Source organism: Acanthochromis polyacanthus, chromosome 2 (genome assembly GCF_021347895.1).
Source record: "Acanthochromis polyacanthus isolate Apoly-LR-REF ecotype Palm Island chromosome 2, KAUST_Apoly_ChrSc, whole genome shotgun sequence".
NCBI classification, from domain to species: domain Eukaryota; kingdom Metazoa; phylum Chordata; class Actinopteri; family Pomacentridae; genus Acanthochromis; species Acanthochromis polyacanthus.
Window position 1 is genome coordinate 19,675,221 of NC_067114.1, and position 23,403 is coordinate 19,698,623.

General features: G+C 41.3%; 1 protein-coding gene across 4 annotated transcripts in view; it reads left to right on the plus strand.

Moving 5' to 3' along the window:
* The window catches only part of LOC110955449 (protein unc-13 homolog C), a 115,989-nt gene that overhangs the window by 20,296 nt on the left and 72,290 nt on the right, over nucleotides 1-23,403 (plus strand). For 2 of the 4 annotated variants that reach the window (XM_051960162.1, XM_051960174.1), the window contains exons 3-12: nucleotides 2,492-2,514; nucleotides 3,131-3,177; nucleotides 4,307-4,385; nucleotides 7,084-7,155; nucleotides 11,155-11,374; nucleotides 12,697-12,924; nucleotides 17,156-17,297; nucleotides 20,007-20,176; nucleotides 22,288-22,403; nucleotides 22,626-22,789. In XM_051960162.1, coding sequence (XP_051816122.1) covers nucleotides 2,492-2,514; nucleotides 3,131-3,177; nucleotides 4,307-4,385; nucleotides 7,084-7,155; nucleotides 11,155-11,374; nucleotides 12,697-12,924; nucleotides 17,156-17,297; nucleotides 20,007-20,176; nucleotides 22,288-22,403; nucleotides 22,626-22,789 — 1,261 coding nt within the window. Of the gene's footprint in view, nucleotides 1-2,491; nucleotides 2,515-3,130; nucleotides 3,178-4,306; nucleotides 4,386-6,573; nucleotides 6,792-7,083; nucleotides 7,156-11,154; nucleotides 11,375-12,696; nucleotides 12,925-17,155; nucleotides 17,298-20,006; nucleotides 20,177-22,287; nucleotides 22,404-22,625; nucleotides 22,790-23,403 lie in introns of those variants that run through there. The other 2 variants (XM_051960169.1, XM_051960175.1) reach the window with 2 other exon arrangements.

The following is a 23,403-nucleotide window of genomic DNA, read 5'->3' on the forward strand; positions in this document are numbered from 1 at the left end:
CAAGTGAAATTAAACTGTTTAGTGCAAAACTCTACAGTGCAGTAGAACACTGATAAGGTGGTAAGTAATGCTAAGAAGACTGATCATAAATATCATAAAAGGCGAGCTTCCTGAAAGTGGATGCGCTTACATTACTTTAGTCAAATCTGCAGTATGATCTTATTACTAGAATAAAATAAATGCTGTTGGAACACTCACTCAAATGTTGTTTTAAGGATTTACATATAGCGTTTAACTTCAGATATTGAACCAGTCGTACGCTTTATTTTCTTCCATTAGAATTGAGAGTTTGTGTGATGTCTCGACCCCATGATCACTTCTCAGCTTTTACAAGCCAGTGACTCGTCTTCTGCTCAATCCTCATCCTCTCTGCTGTCAGTAGAACAAACTTTGTGCCAAACTCCTGCTAGCGATACAAATTAAGCTCTATTCTGTTCTAGTGCAGCCAATTAGAAAATCTGCACTGACAAGCAAAATCTATATCTGTAACTAAACCTTTAGAAGTTATTACTGTACACAAACGCGGGTTTCAAGCCCGTACTGAAGGGACTGTGTGAAAGTGTTGCCCAGCATCAATACGCCATCCTTTAAGGTCAGTAAAAGCAAAATATCTTAAATTATTTGGGGAATAAAGCATGATATATTTGAAAAGCACAACAAGTACAGCCATAGATTTTATCTCAGTAATAGTTATTAGTGTCAAATTTATTCAAGACTCACAACCATCGAGCTGATGAAAGCTTTTACGCAACAGCTTTTGAGAGCAACATCTCACAACCGCACTTTTGGGATTTGTTCATTCACACTTTTTCTTTCAGTCACTCTAACATTCATGTATGAACCCTGAGCTTCAAAGAAGGATAGAGGCTTTGAGAGACTGTCACAAGCCCCGCACCTTTTCTTCTCTTGATTTCCACTGTTTCAAGAGCTGCTTGTAAATATTCTCATACTGTCACAAAAGCACAATGTTGGACCAGGATCCTGGCGTATTTTGTCACCGTGCTGAAAGCCGACGGTATCGGCATAAGAACACAAGTTCCTGGGTGTGCGGGCACATTTGTCAGTCGTGGGAGTACTATCAGCCACATGCAAGCTTTTCTGCTCTGGAGAGTCCTGATCTATGTTACGGTGCGGCCGTGTGTGTCGGCACTAAAACGCAGGATTCATTGTTGCTTTTGCTACCTCAACACTTCACCCACAACACACACACTCTCAGAGGTTTCCTACCAGTCAATTACATTTTTGTTCCACAGATTTAAGGCACCTGTGAAATGAGGTTCATATCAGCAGCCAATAGCCTATCTTTGTAGGCTGGCTTTATCTAGTGCCGCTGCAGCCTTGCTGGTAGAGGAGACGGCTCTATCTTGTCGAGCTGTGCTGAAAGTAGCATGGCTGATCGCCGTCCGTGGTACCCACTTGCAGCTTAGCTCCTCTTTGTGTGCAGTTTCTCTGCATGTGCGCAGCTTTGGATATTAACTCACCCGGTGACAATATATTGCCATACCTGTACCGAAGATGGCTCTCCACACAAATCAGCCTTTTAAAAAATTGATACATTCTAATTGTTTGTTGATGAGAGCGCATTTGTAATGTTTTTAATATGTCAGTGCTTCCGTGAGGGCTCATTATGAAAAGATATGCACTTGTGGTGAACACTAATAGCACTATAAAGCACTCTGAACAAAGCCATCCACCACATACTATGTAATGTGTTCTCAATTTATGTGCAGGTCCACATTTCTCTTTACTTTAATATGCTTCAGTTGCTTTTGTTTCACGTCTATTGGTGTTACCTTTCCAGTAGGCAGGCAGAACTAAATCAAACAGGTAACATTACAGCTGTCTGTGTCCTATGCTGCATTAGTGATGCAGTAACTGCACATCAACAATGAACAGTCTGTTGTGTCGCTTTAATCAGAGGGGGCAATTTGATCTTTCTCTTGTGAACAGCTGTTTTCTGTTTGTAACACATTAGATCATGATTATGCTGCCATTTATCACCCATGGATCAATAGCACAGTAATTACACCTCTGCAGTCTTGCTTATTTAAAGGGCTTGCCCTCTTGCAGTTCGTCTCTAAAATTGCAACATGATACCAACCGCTTACGCCTACCTAATGTCCCGTGACTGCATTGCTGTGTGTGTGTTAACTTAGGCAGTGTTATTGATCTGAGGCATCAATTTTACCAAACGCTGATTTTATTAAAAATATTCTATCATGCAGAGGAACGATCTTCACATTCCAAAGTTAAACTGAGTTGGTTTTGTTTTTTATGCATTTGTTTTACTGTACACAAATTTTTGTGCATAGCCATCCTCCCTGAGGTGCACATTGACTCTGTCTCCACTTCTGCGTAAACTGTTTGGGGGAAAAACAAAATTATAATGGTGGACATTGGTAATAGTTTAGTTTCCTGACTAAGGTGTGTTTCTTTTGGAGTGATCTCATCCTTTCTAACTCTTGACCCCCTTGTCATTTTCTTCTTTCAGACACCAGTGCTTTGGATACTCAGGTTTTGCATCACTGTTAATCATCAAATAAATGCACACTTGTCATTTCCTTGCATGTGTTTTTGTGATGTGTGGTGTGATATTGTGTGTCATGTGTAACTGCGTGTGTCTGTATGTGTGTTTGTTTCCTTGAGGGTGAATTAAAGTGATACCTGTAGGTATGATAGAGAGTGCAGCATGTGCCTGTGAGCCACCCTGTTGTCATTTTGTGGTGGTTATCCCTTCAATCATCTTTTTTTTTTTTTTTTTTTTTTTTTTTTGTTACAGAAAATGGTATATGCTTCAAATTGGGTATTTGGTCAGTGAGGAGGGAGCGTTACACAATAGACAAATTTGGCCTGAAGCACCAAGAGCGGCAAAACTCTCAGTCTTGAGCCCACAAATTACATTGATGTGGAATAACTTGGTCTTTTGCCTGTGGTGCTTCCCTCCCTTCTTTCTGCACTGTACTCCCTCTCTTTTGTCATTCATCTCATCCTGAGCTGACCCCAAATGTGCAGTATTTTTCCCAAATGCATTTGTTATACGTATACTTCTTTTGCTTTAAATTTGCTCCGTGTTTGCACCCAACTTTTCTTGTATTTCTCATTTTACACTGTGTATTTGTTCTCTTTGCAGCCTCGCAGTATTTTGGATCCCAAACTGCTCGGCTTGCAGTCTGGAGGGTGAGTGGTGGTTCACTTCTTGATCTGATGGCTTCACAATTACACAAATCGGATCTGCTGTGCTGTTTTGAACCTTCATGCTGAGACACATGTAGCTGAAATGTTACTGGCGTGCTGTTTCCCTGGCAGGCAGCCCCAATTAAAGTATCATGATCCCTGTTTTGTGACATGCCACACAGAGAAGATGAATTTCCAAAATGCCTGACGCCTTCACAACATTTGTGAGGCTTCTAATATATCAGACTTTTTTTTTTTTGAGAAATGGTTATTTTGAAGGTCTTCATGGGAGGTACATGCAGCCAACTGTTGTTATATTTCATGCGGGACAAAACAGCTCGTAATCTTATTTAGCCGCCATTACCCCAACACATGCCATGACTATGCAGCCATCTGCAGCATGCATTGCCCGTATAGGCAGCGAGAGCCAGGGTCCCTGGGATGAAGCAAAAGACTGTACAGCTGTCACGTTGTGTATCTTTAGGGTCAAACCACTGATGTCGCTGAGAGGGCTGACAGAAAAGCTTGAGGAGCTTTATCTGTGTGGAGGCATTGGGGCCTTGATGTCATGTCGAGGTCATTAGAGAGGCTTTGAGTGACAGCTGAGGTGATGCCACTGAGAGCCTCATGGGGGAAAAGGACAAAGAAGGGAAGCAACGAGGGAGCCGCGGAGTGTGCACAAGGGAGTTAGAAGATAGAGAGAGCAAGAGAACTGGAGCTGAAGTGCTGTAGACTGAGAATGCTGAAGTGGAGTCCGTTGTCTGCATAGTTTTCGCTGCACTGGGCCCTCATTAGTCAGTGGGTCTCACAGTGTGCTCTCATGGAATGTAAAATAAATCGAGTAACGTGAAATATGCATCAATGACAAGCATCTCTGCAGATATGGCCTGTAAAAATTGAGGGGGAGTCTATAGGTGCAGTGGAAGGTGAGAGGGATTACTGGACAACCTAGTGTAGGTGGTCAGCACACTGCAAAGCGAAGAGGAAGGGGGCAAGACAGGTTAGGAAGGAGACATGATCCATGGTGTTTGCCGGCTGTGTAAATCAAGGCCCCCCTTTCACCGTAGTAATGTCTCCCACAGCATGGCATTATTATGATATTAATACACCTTAAATCTGTCTGCTTCTCCAGGGCTGGCAGTATTCTTTATGGTATTGACAGCATGCCAGATTTACGCCGCAAGAGGACAGTGCCTCTTGTCCGAGACCTGGTGAGTCATCTGCCTCAACAAGGTTATGTGTGATTTATGTGAAATCTATCCAAGTGAGCCCATGTTACACCACTGTAGTGGAATCTAACTCTGTGTGAGTATGGACCCCTGCTGAGGACAATAATATCTTTACTAGCAACCTGATAAAATGTGATGGTACCTTAGCGTGGCAGTGTTTGTTTTTTACCATTATGTAATGTACATCGTACTTAAACCTACCTACCTAAACACATCTTGATCTGGTTTTGTAATTTCAATTCCGATTGTTGCAGCATATGATGTGATGATTTAAAATATATAGAATTTAGAATGTCACATAACCCTTGTAAGTAGCTGATTGGTGATGAAAAGCAACCACTTAAAACTCTGGCTATTCTGTTTAGAGCACTGCCTTGTGGGAATGTTAAATGTAACCTTACCCATAACTCTGCTGCTTGATTAATTAGTCTAGAGAGGGTGTTTAAGGCAGTGCATCACAGTGATGCTCCACCATTTGTTTTTATTGCACCATAATGTGTCATAACATATCCCACAGAGAGGCCGGTTGCAGTGAAGTCCACTTTAGCACTGTGCCACATGGTTAGCCTTTGTGAAAGACAACAGTCTGTTGTGATGCCATGTCTGTTTATAACTGTTTGTCCATTATGTGCTGCACAGTATGTCTGTCTTGTGTATGTTCATTTCTCATCTTCGGGTATTTTAGCCGAAACAGTGGAAATATTTACACAACTCTTTAAAATTAACACTCTTAAAAAACAATCTGTTTAATATTCTTTACACATTTGATCCTTTTTTGAATTTATTTGAAGTAGTACAAAATGCATTTGATGCAAATGATAATGCAGCTTGATGTCATACACATAGATGCTGATGAATGTTTATATCACGGTGAACAACATGAGTTGATGCTGTATTTGTCCATATCTCTCATGAAATTAATAACCAACAATGTCTTGGTAAGTATGGGTTGTCGTTTTTAATTTTTAAATTTTCATTTTTTTTTGGATTTTGCGTGTATATTTGCCATTCCTACATAGACCCATAACAGCTATGGGTAATATTTTTCAGTGAGTTGTCAGATTTCAGCCTCGCCGATGCCCGACATTTCTCTTCTTTATCCTGTTGCTCGGCAGGTGTCGCAAAATTGTACTGAACTTGAAATGTTGACAACTCAGCCCAAAAATATATCCGAGAGACTTCATTGACTTCTGATTTAACTGTGTGAGGCTTTTAAATCATGTAAAAGTGACACTGGGCAAGCCTTTTACACGTGGGATGAAGTCAGTAGTCAGCAAACTAATTGGTCCCCTTTCATGCCTCTCCTTTGTCAATGTTCCCCATTTGCTGTGTGATTGCTTCAGGGCAGCAACAGCGTTTGATTGGAATGGACAGCAGGGTTCCCCCACATTAAGGCGGGGTGCAAAAGCATAAATAACAACAACAAAAAAAGTTTAAAATCGATTCCCAAAGCACTGAACGCTACATTATAGCTGAGTTGATAATATCTGGTCACAGGGTCTTATTGTATTGCCCGCAGCAACCTCAGCAGTGCTGGTGCATGTTGATAAACTTACATCAACACTCACAGTTCATGTAGAGGTCACGTTCCCTCCTACATTCTCCATGGCTTCCATGGATCTTTACCATAGCTGGGCTGTACAGACAAGAGGGTCGTGGTAAAGACTGATCCAATATTGTCAGCTGTCCATGTCTGCATTCCTCTGTTACGTAATTTCCCTCAGTATGGGATAAATGTTTATCAATCTCTGCTCACCCAGACTCAATGGATCTTAATATAAAAGCTAATTTATGTAAATGTGTGTTTCTCTGTGTGTGTGTTGTTCCCTGTTTGTGTTTGTGAGCGTGCCGTGTGTGGGTGTGCTCTGGTTTACGTTCGAGTAACTGTCTGGGCAGATGTGTGTGTGTGTGTGTGTGTGTGTGTGTGTCTGTTTCTTTGTAAGTGTGTGTGAGTGGGAGTCGGTGTCGTGCAGTACATCTGGCTTCACCCATACATGAGTGTGTGTGTCTTGTGTTTCTCTGTTTGTGTCAAACTAATGTGCAGAGCAGACAGCAGAAAATATGATCAAAGCTTCATCCAACAGAGAACTGAATATAAGTGCCAAGCATGACTGCAGTTTAGTAACTTCCAATGCATGAGTGGATAAAGAATCATGCAGCGGCTGTATAATCTCTCTTGATGAATAGTTGAATCTTTCTAGAGCTCTATGCCTTAACCAGCAGTCCTGCATGGCAGTTGAGACACCTATGCGCTCAGTATGGATAATAAATTCACTTCCTCTGCTGTTTGTGCCTTCAGCCTTCACCTTTCCCACTTCTTGTCTAATTCAATTTCTTGTTTTTTTCTTTCATTCTCTATTCGTGACCTCTTGGAAATGACAGGCTTTGGTAAGCTTACTTTTTCTGTGTCTTAGTGCACCAGTTTTCTGTTTTGATGTATTGGTTTTGAGTTTAACTACCAAATTACATGTTTTTGTGCTAATCATTTGTGCGCAGGGCTTATCTGCCTTTCACCAAATATTCCCACTCATTCACAAGCTGTTGAACTCTCTATAGCTGTGTGTTCTACATGCTGCTGTGTATAAATCCATTGAGATGCTGCATAAAAGCACCGATAGGTAAAATGGGTCGGTGAATTTAATCCCTGTTCTTGATCTCAGTTTTCCTCTTCTTCCCTCAGACCCTCACTGCTCGAAAGGCAGGCATCTCGTTCGCTCTGGTGAACCGGTCCACCCTGAATAACGAGGACCTGGTGAGTACATTGACGTCATTGTGTGGTTATTGTGCAGTCTTAGTGGGTAATGAGGGGTTTTGCAGGCACGCGGGATGTGTGTTCTCATTATTTTTTAGGACGATGTTTGGAGAAGAGGATGCTGGAATACTGGCAGACTTTTGTAGCTGTGCTGTTTGTTGCAGCCATCGTACTTGAGGGTGTGGAGCCATGTTGCCAGGAACACAGGGTTCCACAGTCTCCCCATCTCTTTGTCTGAAATACACACTGCAGTTTATTAAATTGGTCTCTGTGGTCAGTTAATCATTCTCTGTGCTGTGCTCCCTCTGTCAGATAATTTGGCTGAGTTCAGAAATCAAGGAATGGTCCTATTGTTTTATTTAGACAGTGTGCTACAATTAATAATAAGCACTGTACACTGAGGATGACTGAGCTTTGGAAAGGGCAGAATGTCTCAGTCGATGGTGTGAGACACTTTTGTGTTGACCTCTAAAGCTCTCTCTGCATTAATTGATTGCAATTCTTCCCTCCCAGAGGGAAGACCGCGTAACAGGAGGCAAACAGCAGGAGGAGGCAGTTTCTCAGCAAGACCAACAAGCAGACAATTTCATATCCGCTGATGTGCAACAAGAGGCTGCCTAAGCCTACAAGATTTCTGAATTCAAATGTACCCTGTACACATTGCACAAAGATTTCATCGTTTCAAGAGACCCTAAATGTGGAATTGAATTTGTGTGCATGGATTTGTCTATATGTTCACAGAACCTATTGGTTTCATACACTTGACTTGCTTCCAATGGTCCACATGTCCAGTTGCCCTTTGGTGACAGCATCTTGATTGCTTACTAATAGTCACGCTTTTGATCAAAGGAGCTTTAGGGATGAACAACTCATGTCCTAGATGAGGGAGAAGTGACGTGAGCAATGCATTATGTTAACTGGTGTAGAAAAAGAGCCGTTTCTTGGGTAACTTTTGAAATTGTGCTGCAGCGGTAAATAAGGACCTGAACTTTAGGGACAGATATCCCATATTGTTATTAGGAGAAAACAAGGAAGAGTTTAATAATTGGTTGATTCTAGCTAACTTCTAAGCAGAGCTGTAGATTGTGTGGTGTTGGTAAGTAGGACGAGCAGATGTCAGAGTTTCATCTGCTGCATTAAGTCCACGAGAGTGCTTCACTGCGAGAACTGCAAGAGTACTCAGTAAACAACCATATGCTGTTTAAGAGTGCGGAGGAGTTAAGAAAAGGGAGGAGAACGGATGAGGACAGGAAGAGTGAGAAAATAATAAAAATTAGGAGAGCATGAGAGAAGATAAGAACAGAGAGGGATTTGTCATCATGACCCCTCTGGCCCTGATGCCTCTGCTTAGGCAGCCATGTTGAACAATCTGCCCTCCCTGCAGACATGTTTGAATACATTTGTGCTTTCTTCTTCCATCTTCTTTTCGTTTCATATATTCACTCTCCCTTCCACTATTTAACTTTTCATCTTGACACATTGTAATTTAATTAAAGTGCCTGACTGCCATTGCTAACATATAGACCTCTCCCTTTTTCTTAATGTAATTCTCTTTGTGCGTCACGTTTCCCATGTATTTGCTTTTTAGAGCAGAAAGAAACATTATGTGGGGGCCGGTTAACTGCCCGTGTGTCCACGCAATGTTCTCAGCTGCATGTGATCTGTCCACCAGAGCCTTTTAACGGTCACTGTCAACATAAAGTGAGGCCATGCTTACCTGCTGAGACAAGCCAGGGAGTTTTATAAAGGAAGAAGGAAGCTACGACCTGACATGGGTCAGCGAGTATCTGGAAATAAGATGTGATGTGTAACTATAAGTCAGTTCAGATATCATCAGGCAGGTTGTTAGCTGCAAAATAATGCTGTATTGATTTTAAATTACTTCTCCATGATTTCTATCTCAAAATCTTGCTGTACAGAAATGCGACTTAGACGTAATTTAAAATAGTTGCATGTGTCTTAGTTGCATGCCAAGGTCATGTGGCTTGAAAGGAAATGCATGGATTCCTTGTTAGGGACAGTAGAGTAGTTAACGCTTAAGATTAGAGGTGTAGAAGGCTGGAACAGGGTGTGTAGGGGGGAGGGAATGGACGTGTCAATGAAGAAGTTGACAAGGACAATAGGTGGTGAAATTGGAAAGGAGTGGTGAAAGGAGGAGGAGAGATTAGATTCCTCCCCGTCATGTTGCTCTCGGGCACAGGCTGCGGCTGTCAATCAATTCTAGCAGTGTCTAGCACAAAATCAGCAGGGTTACCTCACAGTGTAACACATGAGGCTCACACATGCAGCACTCTTCTCACATCTGCTGCACAGTGTGACGTTCAGTGTCAGGGCTGACAGTGAAGAGACGGGGAGAAGTAAGGAAATGCAAGAAGACAGAAACAGACAGCGTGTGATCATGAAACTAATAGTGAAATGTTAATAATACAACGGTCAAAGAGGGGCACAAATTGAGAAGATCTGTTTTGCAAGGTATGCTATGTAGCAATCAAAACCATTAGGTGGGTAAAATACAAGATAAAAACAGAAGTACCTGCTAAGTCAACTCACTGAGAAAAACTGTAAGCGGGAGCTCTCGGAGATTTCCCAAGCTTGTCGAAATTTTGACTCACTCATGTCCTGCGGGCTGTGTCAGTATTAGACAGCTAAGTATTAAATTCGTGAGGAGCAGGCTTGCGGGAGTGGCCCTTGTCTCGCTTGTGTGTAAGTTGTGGATAAATCTCAGACATCTGCTTCATCTCATCGTCCTCAGATTAAAAGGGAAATCTTTCCGTCTCCCTGTTTGTTTCATTAGAGGCCCTCAAGGGTTTAGCAGCCTCTCTGTTTCATCAACAAAGTTTCACAATGTTAGATAGCCTTGTTGTCCTGTCATCTGGTGTCATTTAATCATCCCTGCAAGTGCTTGTGTCTGTCAGAGTGGGCACGCAGTGCAGTGGTCTCGGCAAAGTGCAGAGCTACTATTCAGGTGTTAAAGCACGTTGTCAACATGCTGTGGGGCTGGCAGCGAGGGGAGGGGCGGGGGAGACGGGGTGAGGAGTGGAGCTCAGTGGAGAACAAGTACCTCTCGAAGATTTATTTAACTGCCATACATCTCCTTCTCTTTCTCTGTCATTCTCTCTCTCACTCTCTCCCTCTCTCCCTCTCTCAATCTGGATAATGCTCACTTTTAAAAACCTTATTTACAGCATCCATTGATTCTGCCTTCAAGAACTGGCAAGTCCTTTCCCGTTTTCTAGTCCTTGTGGATTGCAAGGGTCCTGTAGTAAAGCATTCAGTCTGAAGAGGCTTCTGTTACACAGCAAACAGTCTAGACAGCCCCTTCTTTAGTATTTGGTTTTGGAGGGGCTTTTGTCAGGAAACCATTCAATAGGAGCAAAGCCTGTGGGCTAAGGATGCTGTTAATCTAAGCTTAATGAGATATAGGACTAACTTACTCTCATGCAGCTGACCTCTCCATTGATGAGGAGGTAATCAGAAAAGGGATCAACAAAACCTGCAAATTATCTCTTGGCAAGTGTAATCTGTTGGGTCAGTTTCACTAAGAAACAAAGTTTGAAATCGCTGCAGCACTGAATGATGCTGGAGCCTAGCCAGGTTATATAATTGTCTAAATTAATGCAGGCGTTATTTTCATCCAGCTCAGAATGCATCTTACTTTGAATTGAATCTACTGAGGCTGCAGTTCTATTAAACTTCTAAACTTTGACAAAAAAGCTTTGTTAATGATATCAGGCTGCTGTGTTCCCTCAGCAGGTGAGCAATGTTTCTCTTTTTGAGTACTGATCTCAAGATGTGAACATTTTTAAAAATCAATTTCAGAATTCGTTTGTCTTTCATGAACTTTTGAAATTGCTATGAAATCTTATTTTCTCTAGCATCTGGTGCCATGAGAGTTTAAGAAACATCAGCTGCAACTCGTCTGTTTATCCATTTTTTTTCCATCACTGCCTTCATACCTTAATTTATCGACGAGTTTTTAATGCCCTCTTTTTCTTTCAGAAACTTCATGTCTTCAAGAAGACTCTTCAGGCCCTTATCTACCCAATTTCATCTACAACACCCCACAACTTTGAGGTTTGGACAGCTACCGCACCCACCTACTGTCATGAGTGTGAGGGTCTGCTGTGGGGCATCGCCCGCCAGGGGATGCGCTGCTCAGAGTGTGGTGTTAAATGCCACGAGAAGTGCCAGGACCTGCTTAATGCAGACTGTTTACAAAGTAAGGACGTGGATGCATTTTTCAATCAGCACACTGACAGCCGTGTTTTCCTTTTACATCCAATAATGCTTTCATGTAAGGTCAAACTCAAAGGCATGTGCTCACAAACATTCCTTTATGAGTGTAGCGGTTTGTGGCTGTGCATGTGTGTGTTTGAGTGAGAGAGCGAGCAAATGTGATTCTCATTCTGTTACCTGTAGAAATTTTACAGATTTTTTTTTTTTTGCATTTCTGATTAACAGTTGATGCACCATAATTAAATTCTTTCAAATGTAAATGGTGTATCTGAGAATCTGATAAATGCAGACTATGCTAGTGTGGTATTTCTTCTTGGTAAAAATGTTCCTCTCCCATACATTATTTAATATGTATTTTTAGGCATTTTTCTGCCTTTATTGAGAGAGTGAGGGAGACAGTGGAGAGAGGCAGGAATTATGGGGGAAGAGAGCACCGGTATGACAGGCAGTAAATGGTCCAGCTGGCTGGGTATCCAGTTGGGAACTTGCTGCTCAGGACATTGGCGCTCATATGGTATGCGTCCTCACCACTCAGCTATCAGGTCGCCCCCCTCCCCCATATTTCTATAAATACAGCTATTATACAGCAAGTCCTACAGTATGCGTGAATGCTGTCATGATGGTTTGTGTAACATGTATAATCCATGTCCTTGTAGTCATTGCTACACGGGGCCTTTACAACGCTCCCTCAGTCACTGGTACTCATTACAATCTCCAATCAGCTTTTTCAATCAGTCACATCCCTGTTGTTCTAGTGTAGGCTAATAGGAACAATGTGACATGGAGGCTTCAGGATGATCCTCACGGCAATCCTCGCACACTCTAAGTGGATTAGCTACACCCTGGCTGTTTTAAAAGTCAGTGTTTCTCTGCCGCCTTCGTACCAACATAGCAATGTTTTATAGTTCAAGCTGCGATTCATCTTTATCACATTTCAATCTGCGCTCATGAAGGCAATGCAAATACGCGATGCTCTGATCAGATATGGAAAATTCACCGTCACATGTGCCTCTTTTGTCTCACAGACACGCACTCACATAAGAAACACACACATACACACCAACATTGAAGCATGACTTTGTGATTTCTCATTTTGCACGAGCTCAGAATCACAGAGACACACACTGAATCTAATGAGTTGCTGGATGTGCACTCCCACTCACACTGCAGTATTTTAGAAAATCAAGGTTGGCTGAGTCTCCCTGTTGAAAAAATAAAATTGGATAAAATGTGGTCAGTACATATGAGAAATAACCTTTTCTACGGGCATTAGATTTACAGCCTAAACTCTTGGCTTTTTTTCAGGGGCAGTGGAGAAGAGCTCCAAGCATGGGGCCGAAGACAAGACCCAGAATATCATCATGGCTATGAAGGAACGCATGAAGATCAGGGAAAAGAATCGTCCTGAAGTGTTCGAGGTTATCCAGGAGATGTTTCATGTCACTAAAGAGGAATTCACCAGCCAGCTGAAGACGGCCAAGCAGGCTGTGCTAGATGGAACCTCCAAGTGGTCTGCAAAAATCAGCATCACAGGTTAGCCTGGCTGATTGTATGAGAAAAGTTCAGTACTCACACCATCCATTAGGTTTTTATTTTCTCTCATGAACACTTCACTCATCTGTCAGCCGAATTGTAAGACATGTTTTGTAGCAAGTGAAGTCTTAATACTGTGACGTGGATCTGCTGCCATGTGGACCATGACCCTTTACTCCCATACTACATCAACAAAAGTGCCATTAGTCTTCCAAATGACAAACACTGGTATTCTAATTAGTATTTGCTTGTTATTAACCTCATGATCTTGGCCGTTAACCTTTGACACTGAACCACAAACAACAGAGCACATTTAATCAGATATAGAAATAGAAATTGATTATGTAGTTTGAGGAGAACTAATTTGTTGATAATACCTTGAAGGTTTTTTACTGCAGACAGAAATTAATGATTTTTTTGGGCGATCATGTAGTGACTGTGAAATTAGGACACAAATTCTTACATTCCCCTGTAATCTATGTGACTTGTCTACCCAAGTAATGGCATATTTTTGATAACATTTGATTTTTTTTTTTACGTGTCAGTCTAATGAAAGCAAGATAAAAGTTGAGCAGTAGTAGAGTTTATCAAATGTGCTTGCCAAATGTTAAATGGTGGCACTTTAAATACAAAGCTTCTGAGATGCCTTAGAGGCTACATCGACGTATTATTATAGTTGAAGAAAACCTACATTTATGTCCTTTTTCGCTTGATAGCTTCCTAATCGGTTCTATGGCGCCACTGAAAAAACTTTGCAGATGTACTTTGGAGCTGATTCCCCCAGAGCTGCACTTCAAGCTCTATCAGAGATGCCAATCAAGATGTTGTGCCCATGAGTGCATTTTGACAGCATATCACTTCACAGCATGTTCACATGTTTAGATGCTTTATTACACATCGATTCTGCTCTTTTTGGGGGATGATTAGTTCCTTTGGTTGCTTAATGATTAGATTTATTTGCCAACTCAGATAGTACTTTTTCTCTTCTTAGTGTCTTCAAGGCACAATTTATGGGAACCAGTGTTCTTTCTTTTCTTACCTAACCTGTTTTGTCTTTGTTTACCAGCCCTCTTAGTGGGAAGTAGTACAACTAAACCCCATTTCCATATTGAAGTCTAATTTTGGTGCTGTTTTTCATAACCTATTTGATTACATAACCTCAGTTGTTTATCCCTATTACTGTTATATTTTTCTTTGCTGCAACACGGCTTAGCTTCCAGTGTTCATATTAGCTCTATAAGCATACAGGCAAAAACTGTTTATGTAAAAATTCTCATTGTATAATAGAAAACCATACACTGTAAATATGCAGAACTGTGCAAAGATTTTAGGCACTCATTCAGGGCAGAATTTCCTCTGTATTTGTTAAAGGCAGTTAGTTCTTTATCTGCCTGGCTTGGGGTTGTAGCAGATTTGTTCCATGTTATATCTAGTAAGTGGCTGCTGAAAGAAGGTCAGAATCTTATATCTGTAACCTCGCACTGGAGCCCAGTCGATCTCTGTGGTAACTCTGCCGGGTCCGGCACGTTTATTGCTCACCTTGCATTTCTCTCAGTGTCAATACAGCAGAAAGAAATAGCAACAGAGAAGGAGGGAGACAAATAGAGATGGAGGCGAAAAGTATCAGAATGGAGAGGGAAAGGAGAGGAAGAAGAAAGATGGGAAAAATGAGTGAAAGAGACGTGACAAAGACCCAGGGTTACTTCAGCCAATTTTCTGGGGGATTATTGAACGCCCCATTTTAGAGTATAGGTATTGAGTTGTTATTTACTTGATCATTCATTAGATAAAAACAGCCTGGCATTGACTATGGAGCGCAGAGTGACCATGAGGTATTCTGTGTCTGGTAAAGGTGCAGAGTAAATATGAACCTTGATCACAAATGTTCTAATTTTAACATTTCATTGCTGATTTGAATCACTATTCTCCTCACGGACTGAATGGACTCATATGATCAGAGCTTAATGGACAAAGCGGAGATATATTAATGGTTCACATGAGGTAATAGGCAATGATGACGTACAATCTGTCCTCAAAGACACTCATGGCACAGCAGTTGTTCCTGGAGATGTAATATGTCACTGTCTGAGACCCCTCCCTTTACTACATTTTATTTGGAGTACTCCTGGAGCAAGCAGGCCATGGTTCCCCCAAAACCTCTATATCCTGCCCACCAACTCCTGTCAGCATTGAGCTGAGGGTATATGTACCCTGAATTATTTAGACTGTCACTTATGCATATTTAATGCAGCAGTGTCCTTTTTCCCTTTTATGGCGCGGTGAAATACTACTGTCTCTCCTTCTGTGCACCTTCCTCTGTGTGGAAGTGAGATTCTGAATCAGCTAAGCCAAGTCTTAGCCCAGCATGGGCATGTTGTAGCAGTGGGCACACTCACGGTGCTGGGATCAACCTACAGCCTGGATATAGGAACAGATAAATCATAGATATACTGAAGATTTACAAAAAAAAAAAGCATAAATGACTGTTGTCAATAGACCAAAGAGCTGCATTGCTGCATTAGCTATTGCAAGACAAGTGTGGCACTGCTAGTGTTCTTTTATTCAATGTTTTTCTTCATGGTTTGCTGTAATTCAGCAGCAGATGCTGTCTGGCACAAATAACACTGATCAAATATGCATGAGGTTGATTTTTTTATTTCTTAATCGAAATATCTCTAACTATTGAATTTGCTGTAAAATTTGCTGTATACACTGATGTTCCTCGGGGGATTCGTTATAGTAAAGATAATCTACCGGCTGTTCATTACCAAATATGACCAAATAACTACAAATCATTCCTATGGGGTTCAATTTATTTAGTAATTAGTTCTAGTAAATGTTTATGTGCCAGCACACTAAAGCACCAAGGTGACGATGGTAAATATGAAACGAAGCAGAATATTATGTTCACTCACACTTCTTGTTATGTTTGTCAGTTTTGTGACTCATTGCAATTGGATATCTTAAATATATATTTAGCAGCCTTTTTTTATCATCATTTATTAATCCATCCAGGCAAAAGATCTTCGGGTTATTGTATCTATAAGAACCAAAGAGTAAGTGATATCTGAGTGAAGTTATGGGATTGCCTTGTAATCTGTGCAAACATTAAACCCTCAAATTTTCTATGAGTGGATCAAGAGCACATACAATCTGTTATAAAGAACAGAGTTGCTACTGCATATAGAATATTAAGACAAGATGATTAGGTAAATTTGCCACAGATTATCCAATTTACAGATAATTTTATCATAAAAATCCTGTCAGCAGCAGCCAGGTGAATATAGGTACAAAAATACAGTTCTGTTTTAACACTGAAGCTCCATCATGAAACTCTTGACTTGTGTCGCCTGTATCAAAGAATTGAAGGATGCTGTTACAGAATCAATGAATAAGAGTCTGGTTTGCAAATAGCTTACTTTTCTGTAGGGTTTTTTAATAAATTCAACGAAGAATAGACATACATACGCGTATGGAATTAAAATATTTCACGTAAAAGGCTTGCTCTTGTATCCATCAGTGAACATGAGCTGCACTACAGAGCCAAACACTGCTGGCGTTGTTTGATCTTTCTTCTCTAAAAGTAGTGATACGGCGTCTTAAAAACATTCCTTTATCGCAAGTCCTGCATTAAGAAAAGTCTGTTTTCTTCACAACGCTCAATGCTTTTACATTTCTTGCAGTTGTTACACTCAGATAAAGTAGCAGCTGCACATGGCAGTCAGACATTGGAAAAGTGGAGCTGCGAAGAGACAGACAGTGCAGCATGTTGTGATCGACTACAGGCTTTATAGCGAAGAAAGAGACATCCTGCAGCAGATATTGAATGCTAACCTAATAAATTGCTTGTGAAATGCCAGATAACATACAGTGCTGCTCACGACAGCAAATCTGACCGGTGTTATTTACTCCAGCTGGCATCTCACATTGAATTTTTGCTGCTCAACAAGTCCAGAATGGTGTATAGTGAAAAATACAGCAATTAAAAATACATCGATAGTAGTACACTTGGCTGGATTAGACCAATGCCTCCTTGTGACTTTAAAAGCAACGTGACTTTGAGAACGGAATACGTTACACTATTGATCAGTGATCCTATAACTAATGTCAGGTGAAGTGACAATTCATGGGTAAAATCATAATTTCAAAACCTTAAGATAATCATATATATGCTTGAGTGTGTGGACTACATGACAATTAATTCTTCTCCAACCGTGTTTTGTGGTTCCAGTCATGAGTGCACAGGGTTTACAGGCCAAGGACAAAACTGGCTCCAGCGACCCTTACGTCACCGTCCAGGTGGGAAAGACCAAACGCCGAACGAAGACAATCTTTGGCAACCTCAACCCGGTCTGGGATGAGAAGTTCTTCTTGTGAGTGCTCTCTATTAATTTAATCTCCAGATAATCCCTACTAAGATTAGGAAGCATCTGTTCAAGCAATTCTTAAGACATTATTTTTTTACTATTATGACTGACTCTTTCGTAATAGCCCAGACAGGACATGTTTGGACAGCTGAGGTAGCTTTCAGTTGTTGTCATAGTTACAGTGACGCCATGCCGCTATCAGACGCTGTGCAGCTATCTCAATGGGAAATCCATAACAAATCTGTGCATTTAGACTATAGGTCGCATCACTGCCAAAATCTAATGAGGTGGTCCTTATGCCATTTGTCCATTTTTGAATAATGTTGTCCACAGATGGAAGGATTCACATAAGCCAATCCTCACACTCTGCCGCATTCCTTAGCGGAGTAATTATGCACACTTTTGAATAAATTGTGTAGCTATCCTGCTAGTCTAAAAGGAAGTAGTAACCTTTGGATTCCCAAATAGACAGTTTTGGAAATGTGGAAAGTTGGAGCTTTTACAAACCATGTGGGAAACGTGCTTTGCTTACCTTAATGGATGTTGTCTTTGTTTAGATCGATGCCAGAACTGAAAATAAGAACCAGGTTGAAAAGCAAAGTGTAATTTCCTCTTAGGAGCTGCAGAGGTTAACTTAGACCTGGGTGAATAAGAGTATTTGTTAGTAGTTTTTAGCGGTTGTTCTGCTCTGCCTCGGGCAGCGGATGTGTAAGTTTTCTGCCTCAGGACATTCCAAATAGGAAGCGCAAAGGTGTTCAAAACTGACTTGTTAATGCCACAGTCAGACATTCAACTCGCATAGATCTGTCTGTTAAAACAAACAAAAATAGTGTGGACATGTAATTTGACCCAAGTCTGACTCCAACCCACCAGGCATCAGCAAAGGCTTTGCATTATATAATTATTTTTAGCTCTTTTTTTTTCTGTTCACTGTAATCCTGTGATGATGGCGAAAATGTGGCCAAATGTGAGAGAATCAGGGAGCTTTTGTCACATGGATTTAAACCAAAGAGAGAGCAGCTAATGGCATTTTTAAAACTTATGGCAGTACTGACTTTTCCAGCATAATTCCTCTGGATATTTTTTTCTATACTGTTAGCTCAAATTCATGTCAGAAGCTGTGTTACTATTAGCCTAGCCGTGCTAGACAACCCACGGCAACAAATTTAATTCTCTGCCAGGGTGGGTCTAGTTACCCTCCATAAGGCTCGAGGTTGGATGCTCCTAAAACTGGCCGGACGAATCACCATGAAGTGTAGAGTCAGAAGGCGGGCGTAACTAAGTGACGACGGAGGCGCGACGATTCTGACAGAAACAACCGGAAACAACTAGCCTAGCCGCGCTAGACAACCCACGGCAACGAATTTAATTCTCTGCCAGGGTCGACAACAAAAACGACAGCAGTCGTTGAGCTCCATTAGCACCGACTCTGAATAATCTTTCTGTTAACATGTCTGTAATATACTTGAGCTTCACCCATTGACTGTATAAATAAGGCTTCACCGAACTACTGCATCCTCTGATTTCGGGCGCTCTCGGAGCCTATTCGTTGCGCTGATTGGTTGTTTACCAACCCAATTGCTGCAGAGTGATTTGATAGACAACCTTTTAGCCCGCCTCCCTCCCTGTCGAGCGTGCCTAGACCCTTGCGTCTTCAGAGCATGGATCTAGCGCGGCTAGGCTATGTTACTATACTATTTTGAGTCAAATTGTGTTTCTCTCCCCTTTCAAAACTCTTGGAATTAGTGCTGCTACACTTATATACTTTTCACATCTGTGGACTTGTGTTCTGCTGAGATTTTCTAAATATTTGTGTTGCGTCTCCTAAGTCAGTTACAGACAAAACTCCACACCTGTAATGAGACTCCAGTGGTGGCAGTAATAAAACTCTTTCCCATTACTACAGGGATGTAGATTAATAGAGCGATACATTACTGTGTGCTTGGCAGAGAGCAAAATCCTGGACTAGCGCAGCTGCAGCAGCCAGTGTTTCCCCTGAAAAGGGATTAGTTAAAAAAAGTACTGCAGATACTGTTTTTTTTTTTTCAGTCTGTCACACCCAAGATGTCGTTGGAACAAAATGTAATCTGTTGCTTTTAAATCCAGAGCTGAACAGTCTGACCCCGTCTGAATTGCTTTGGTAACCTCTGTTCTATTTAGCAGTGTCATTACTGCGGAGCGTCTGTCAGCTGTACATATGCAAGAGGCAAAAAAAAAAGAGAGAAGAGATGGACTTTTTACAGTATAAATGTATTACAAATATATAATCCATGCTTTGAATGCCACACTTTCATTCTTTTGCTGAAACATTCAGCTCTCCCCTGATAATTTTAGCATGCAATGGGAGAGAGTAAGAACGCAGAGATGCAGAATAAAGGTCATGGAATATCTTGGGGTAATTCTTCCTGTCAGGCAGAGAGCTCATCTTCACCAATGCATACACACTCAGACATACACAACCATATGCACACGCTAGAAATCTCACTTTCTTCCCATGTAAATTGAGACAAGAATGGTCCTCTATATGCTACTTGGAGAAGATCTGGACGTACGTGTGTCGGCACTTATTTTTGTGCTTTGACTGTGCATTTGACTGCCATCCGGTCTGCTGAATAGCACAAGCTGATGAACTGTCACCGAATGCGCCGTTGCCGCTGTTGGTATTTGTGTTGTTGTGATTGTTTTGACCTGCCGTGATTGTCTTCCGACCCACAGCGAATGCCACAACGCCACTGATCGCATCAAGGTGCGAGTGTGGGACGAGGATGATGACATCAAATCACGGGTGAAGCAACATTTCAAGCGGGAGTCAGACGATTTCCTGGGCCAGACCATCATTGAGGTTCGCACTCTCAGCGGAGAAATGGACGTCTGGTATAATCTAGGTATGCTACCTATTTGATCTCGCAATATTCTTACATGAGATTATCTGAAAATGATGGTGGCAGGTATTCTAATGATAAAATGATTACATTATGTGATATATTGGAATATAATACCAGAGTTTCGGGATTGATTCCAAAATAGAAATATAACTTTTTCCATTTAACAGCTACATCGGCAGACTCTAAAATGTTAAGTGTCAAGATAGAAGTACCCATCGAAAGTTTTAGACTGGCAAAGGAAGCATTTAAATCCGTGACTGGAAAATAAATGGCTGCAACAACACATTCTGATTTTCATCATCGATTGGTTTGCCGAGTATTTCCTTGATTAATTGTTTAGTAATTAAATGTTAAAACCCAGTGAAAAAAAGGCATGTCTCAGAGGTCCCAGTAGGGTCTTCAATCTCTTTGTTTAGTTTCACAGTTTGAAAAATTACTGCCATTAATAACAAAGATGACAGCAAATCATCCATTTTGAGAAGCTGAAACCACAGAGTGTTGTGATGAATAAATCCAGAAATTAAGAACTGATAATTAAATAGGTGAGATTAATTAGGTTTTCGATTTAGGTCTTATTTACATAGCATAGATATCAGCAATTTATTATGGTTTGCTGATGATTTTGACATCTTTCACAAAGTTCACAAGTTCTAAATATGATACAGGCTCATTTCACCTCCCTATATCTTACTCCTGTGCGTTCCTATTGCACTGTGAGCATTTTACCAGGAAATGAGTGTAAATTCATGATGAAACGCGGTGTGGTCCAGTTGAGGTCATCGCCGCTGCCCTTGAACCAGAGTCGTTCTGTCACTGTTTGCTTTCTCATACATCACTGGTTTCAACATGCCGCATGAAGCTGAATAGCAACATAATGGGAGCTCCCACTTCTGTTGAAGTATTATGACTGGCGGGTGCTGTCTTTGTTTGCCTCTCTAGCTAAAAGGAAGCAATTTGTGGTAATAGTGACCCCTGCCCACTGCTGCTGCTCTGTGCCTTTTTAAATGTCCACAATGAATGTTTAAACAGGCCTTTGCTGGTGTGGGTGTCCACCCCTCCAGCTGCTCTCCTCTCTACGCCTCTTCAGCTGCTCTTCAATCCGGGCTTTTGCGTTTGCAGCACTCGTCTCTGTCGCTTTGTCACGTCATTATTCTTCACTTGTCTGCCTCTTGACCAACTGACTGCAGAGGAAAATTTCACTCATTTGACACAGAAACGATGAATAGTATATGAGAGCATGGAGGGGGGGGCATTCAAAGTCTGTAATGAACCCCCGCAGCTTTGCAGTCATTAGCTCTCAGACCTGTCAGTGTGTATTTCCGCATTTGATGTTGCGTGTGTTTGGCTGAGTGAGTGTTTGTGTGTGTGCTGATACTTGCATGCAGAGCTGCATTTCCCAAAAACCTAAAAGTTTTGTCAAGTACTTCAAAAGTTCATGTTTTACAGTACATGATGTCTTGCCATTAATGAGTCTTTTCATTTATATTTATTGTTTGGGAAGATTTTACTTGAACATTTGAGTGTTTTATCTGTGTTACTTTAATGTTGCAGTCAAGAACACATTTCTAAGCACACAATAACTGTTTAAAAAGTTTACTGAAGTTTACTTTCTATTGATGACTCGAGTCTTTAATGTCTTTCACCATCTGGTATTCTGTTACCAAAAAAATAAAAATCAACCCAAGGATGTTCATGTCAGTAAGCTGAGCTGAACGAAGAACAAAGGCCTGGTATTACTGAAGAATCCCTAATTAATTTGTAATTCAAATTCTTGTTTTTGTCTCTAAACCAAAAAAATTAAAACAGGAAACATTAATCAAACACAACCAGTCTTTTGTTTTTTGGCGGTTTTGGTTTTTGTTTGGAAACCAAAATTCTAAGTTATGCGCCTTTTTCATTTTTTTTTGTTTTGTTTTTGCCCAGTAGAAATAAGTAGCTTAGAAAACGGACTCTACTGTGTGTTTTGAAGCAGAGTTTGCAGACTTTGAAAAGTAAATGAAAGATGTACTTGAATAATCTATTATTTTTCTGCAGATATACATCAGTTTTGCTTGAGTTACTTTTCAAACCATTTCAAGTTATGACTAATCCAGTTCATTTCTGTTTTCCAGACAAAAGGACTGACAAATCTGCAGTTTCTGGTGCCATCAGACTGAAGATCAGCGTGGAGATGAAAGGGGAGGAGAACGTGGTTCCTCCTCATGGCCAATATACATGTTTACATGAGGTAACCAGCATAACGTGATCCAATTACTGGAAAAAATGTCATTGGATTAGATCACACTCCAGTCTAGTCCTCATCTTTGAGTTTACAAAGACAGTTACAGCCATGATAAGGGGCTTCATTAACGGCCAAGTGCTGCACAAAGAAACATCTCTTTTAAGGCTGTCGTGACACTGTGCTCCATCACCTGAACTTGTTTGGTCTTATCTCTCGTACCACTCACAGAACCTGTTCCACTACCTGACCGAGGTGAAGAACAGCGGGGTGGTGAAAATCCCACAGGTGAAAGGGGACGAGGCGTGGAAGGTCTACTTTGACGACGTGTCGCAGGAGATAGTGGATGAGTTCGCCATGAGATACGGAGTGGAGTCCATCTATCAGGCGATGACGTTAGTACCACCCTGATCTATGGCCTTTTACCTCACCAATCTGTCATTGTCTCATCCGGCAGAGTGGAGGAGAGAAGGAGATGAGGGAAGGAGAGCAGGACGAGAACAGGAGTAGTAAAGATGTCTCCTCAGCAGAATCAGAGCTTGGAGGACTATCGAGCTCCTAAGTTTGATTAATTGTTGGTCTCCTAGAAAAAAGGAACTCCTTACCTGCTTTGGTCACATTGATCATGAACACATATAAACAGCCTTGCTTCCGTCTGTCGCCGTCTCTCTGATCCGTCCTGACCTCTTCCATCCGTACATGTCTATATCCGTTTCCTTCACACACTCACAAGCACATGCAAAGACACCACCTGAAACATTAAAATCACTAAATATTGATCAAGGTCATGTCATGCCATTTTACACTGTGCGCTGCTGATGTAATGGGAACCACTGCAGAAGCCTGCATGTATCTATGTTGCAGTTCACTAGTGGCTGCTTCAGCTCTATTTATTTTTGTTTGTTTTTACACAGGAGACACTAAGAGCCACATTTGTTAAATCCCTCAGATGCAGAAATTTCCAAAAGATTGTTCATGTGGGCCACCTAAATCGATTTTGCTCTTCCCT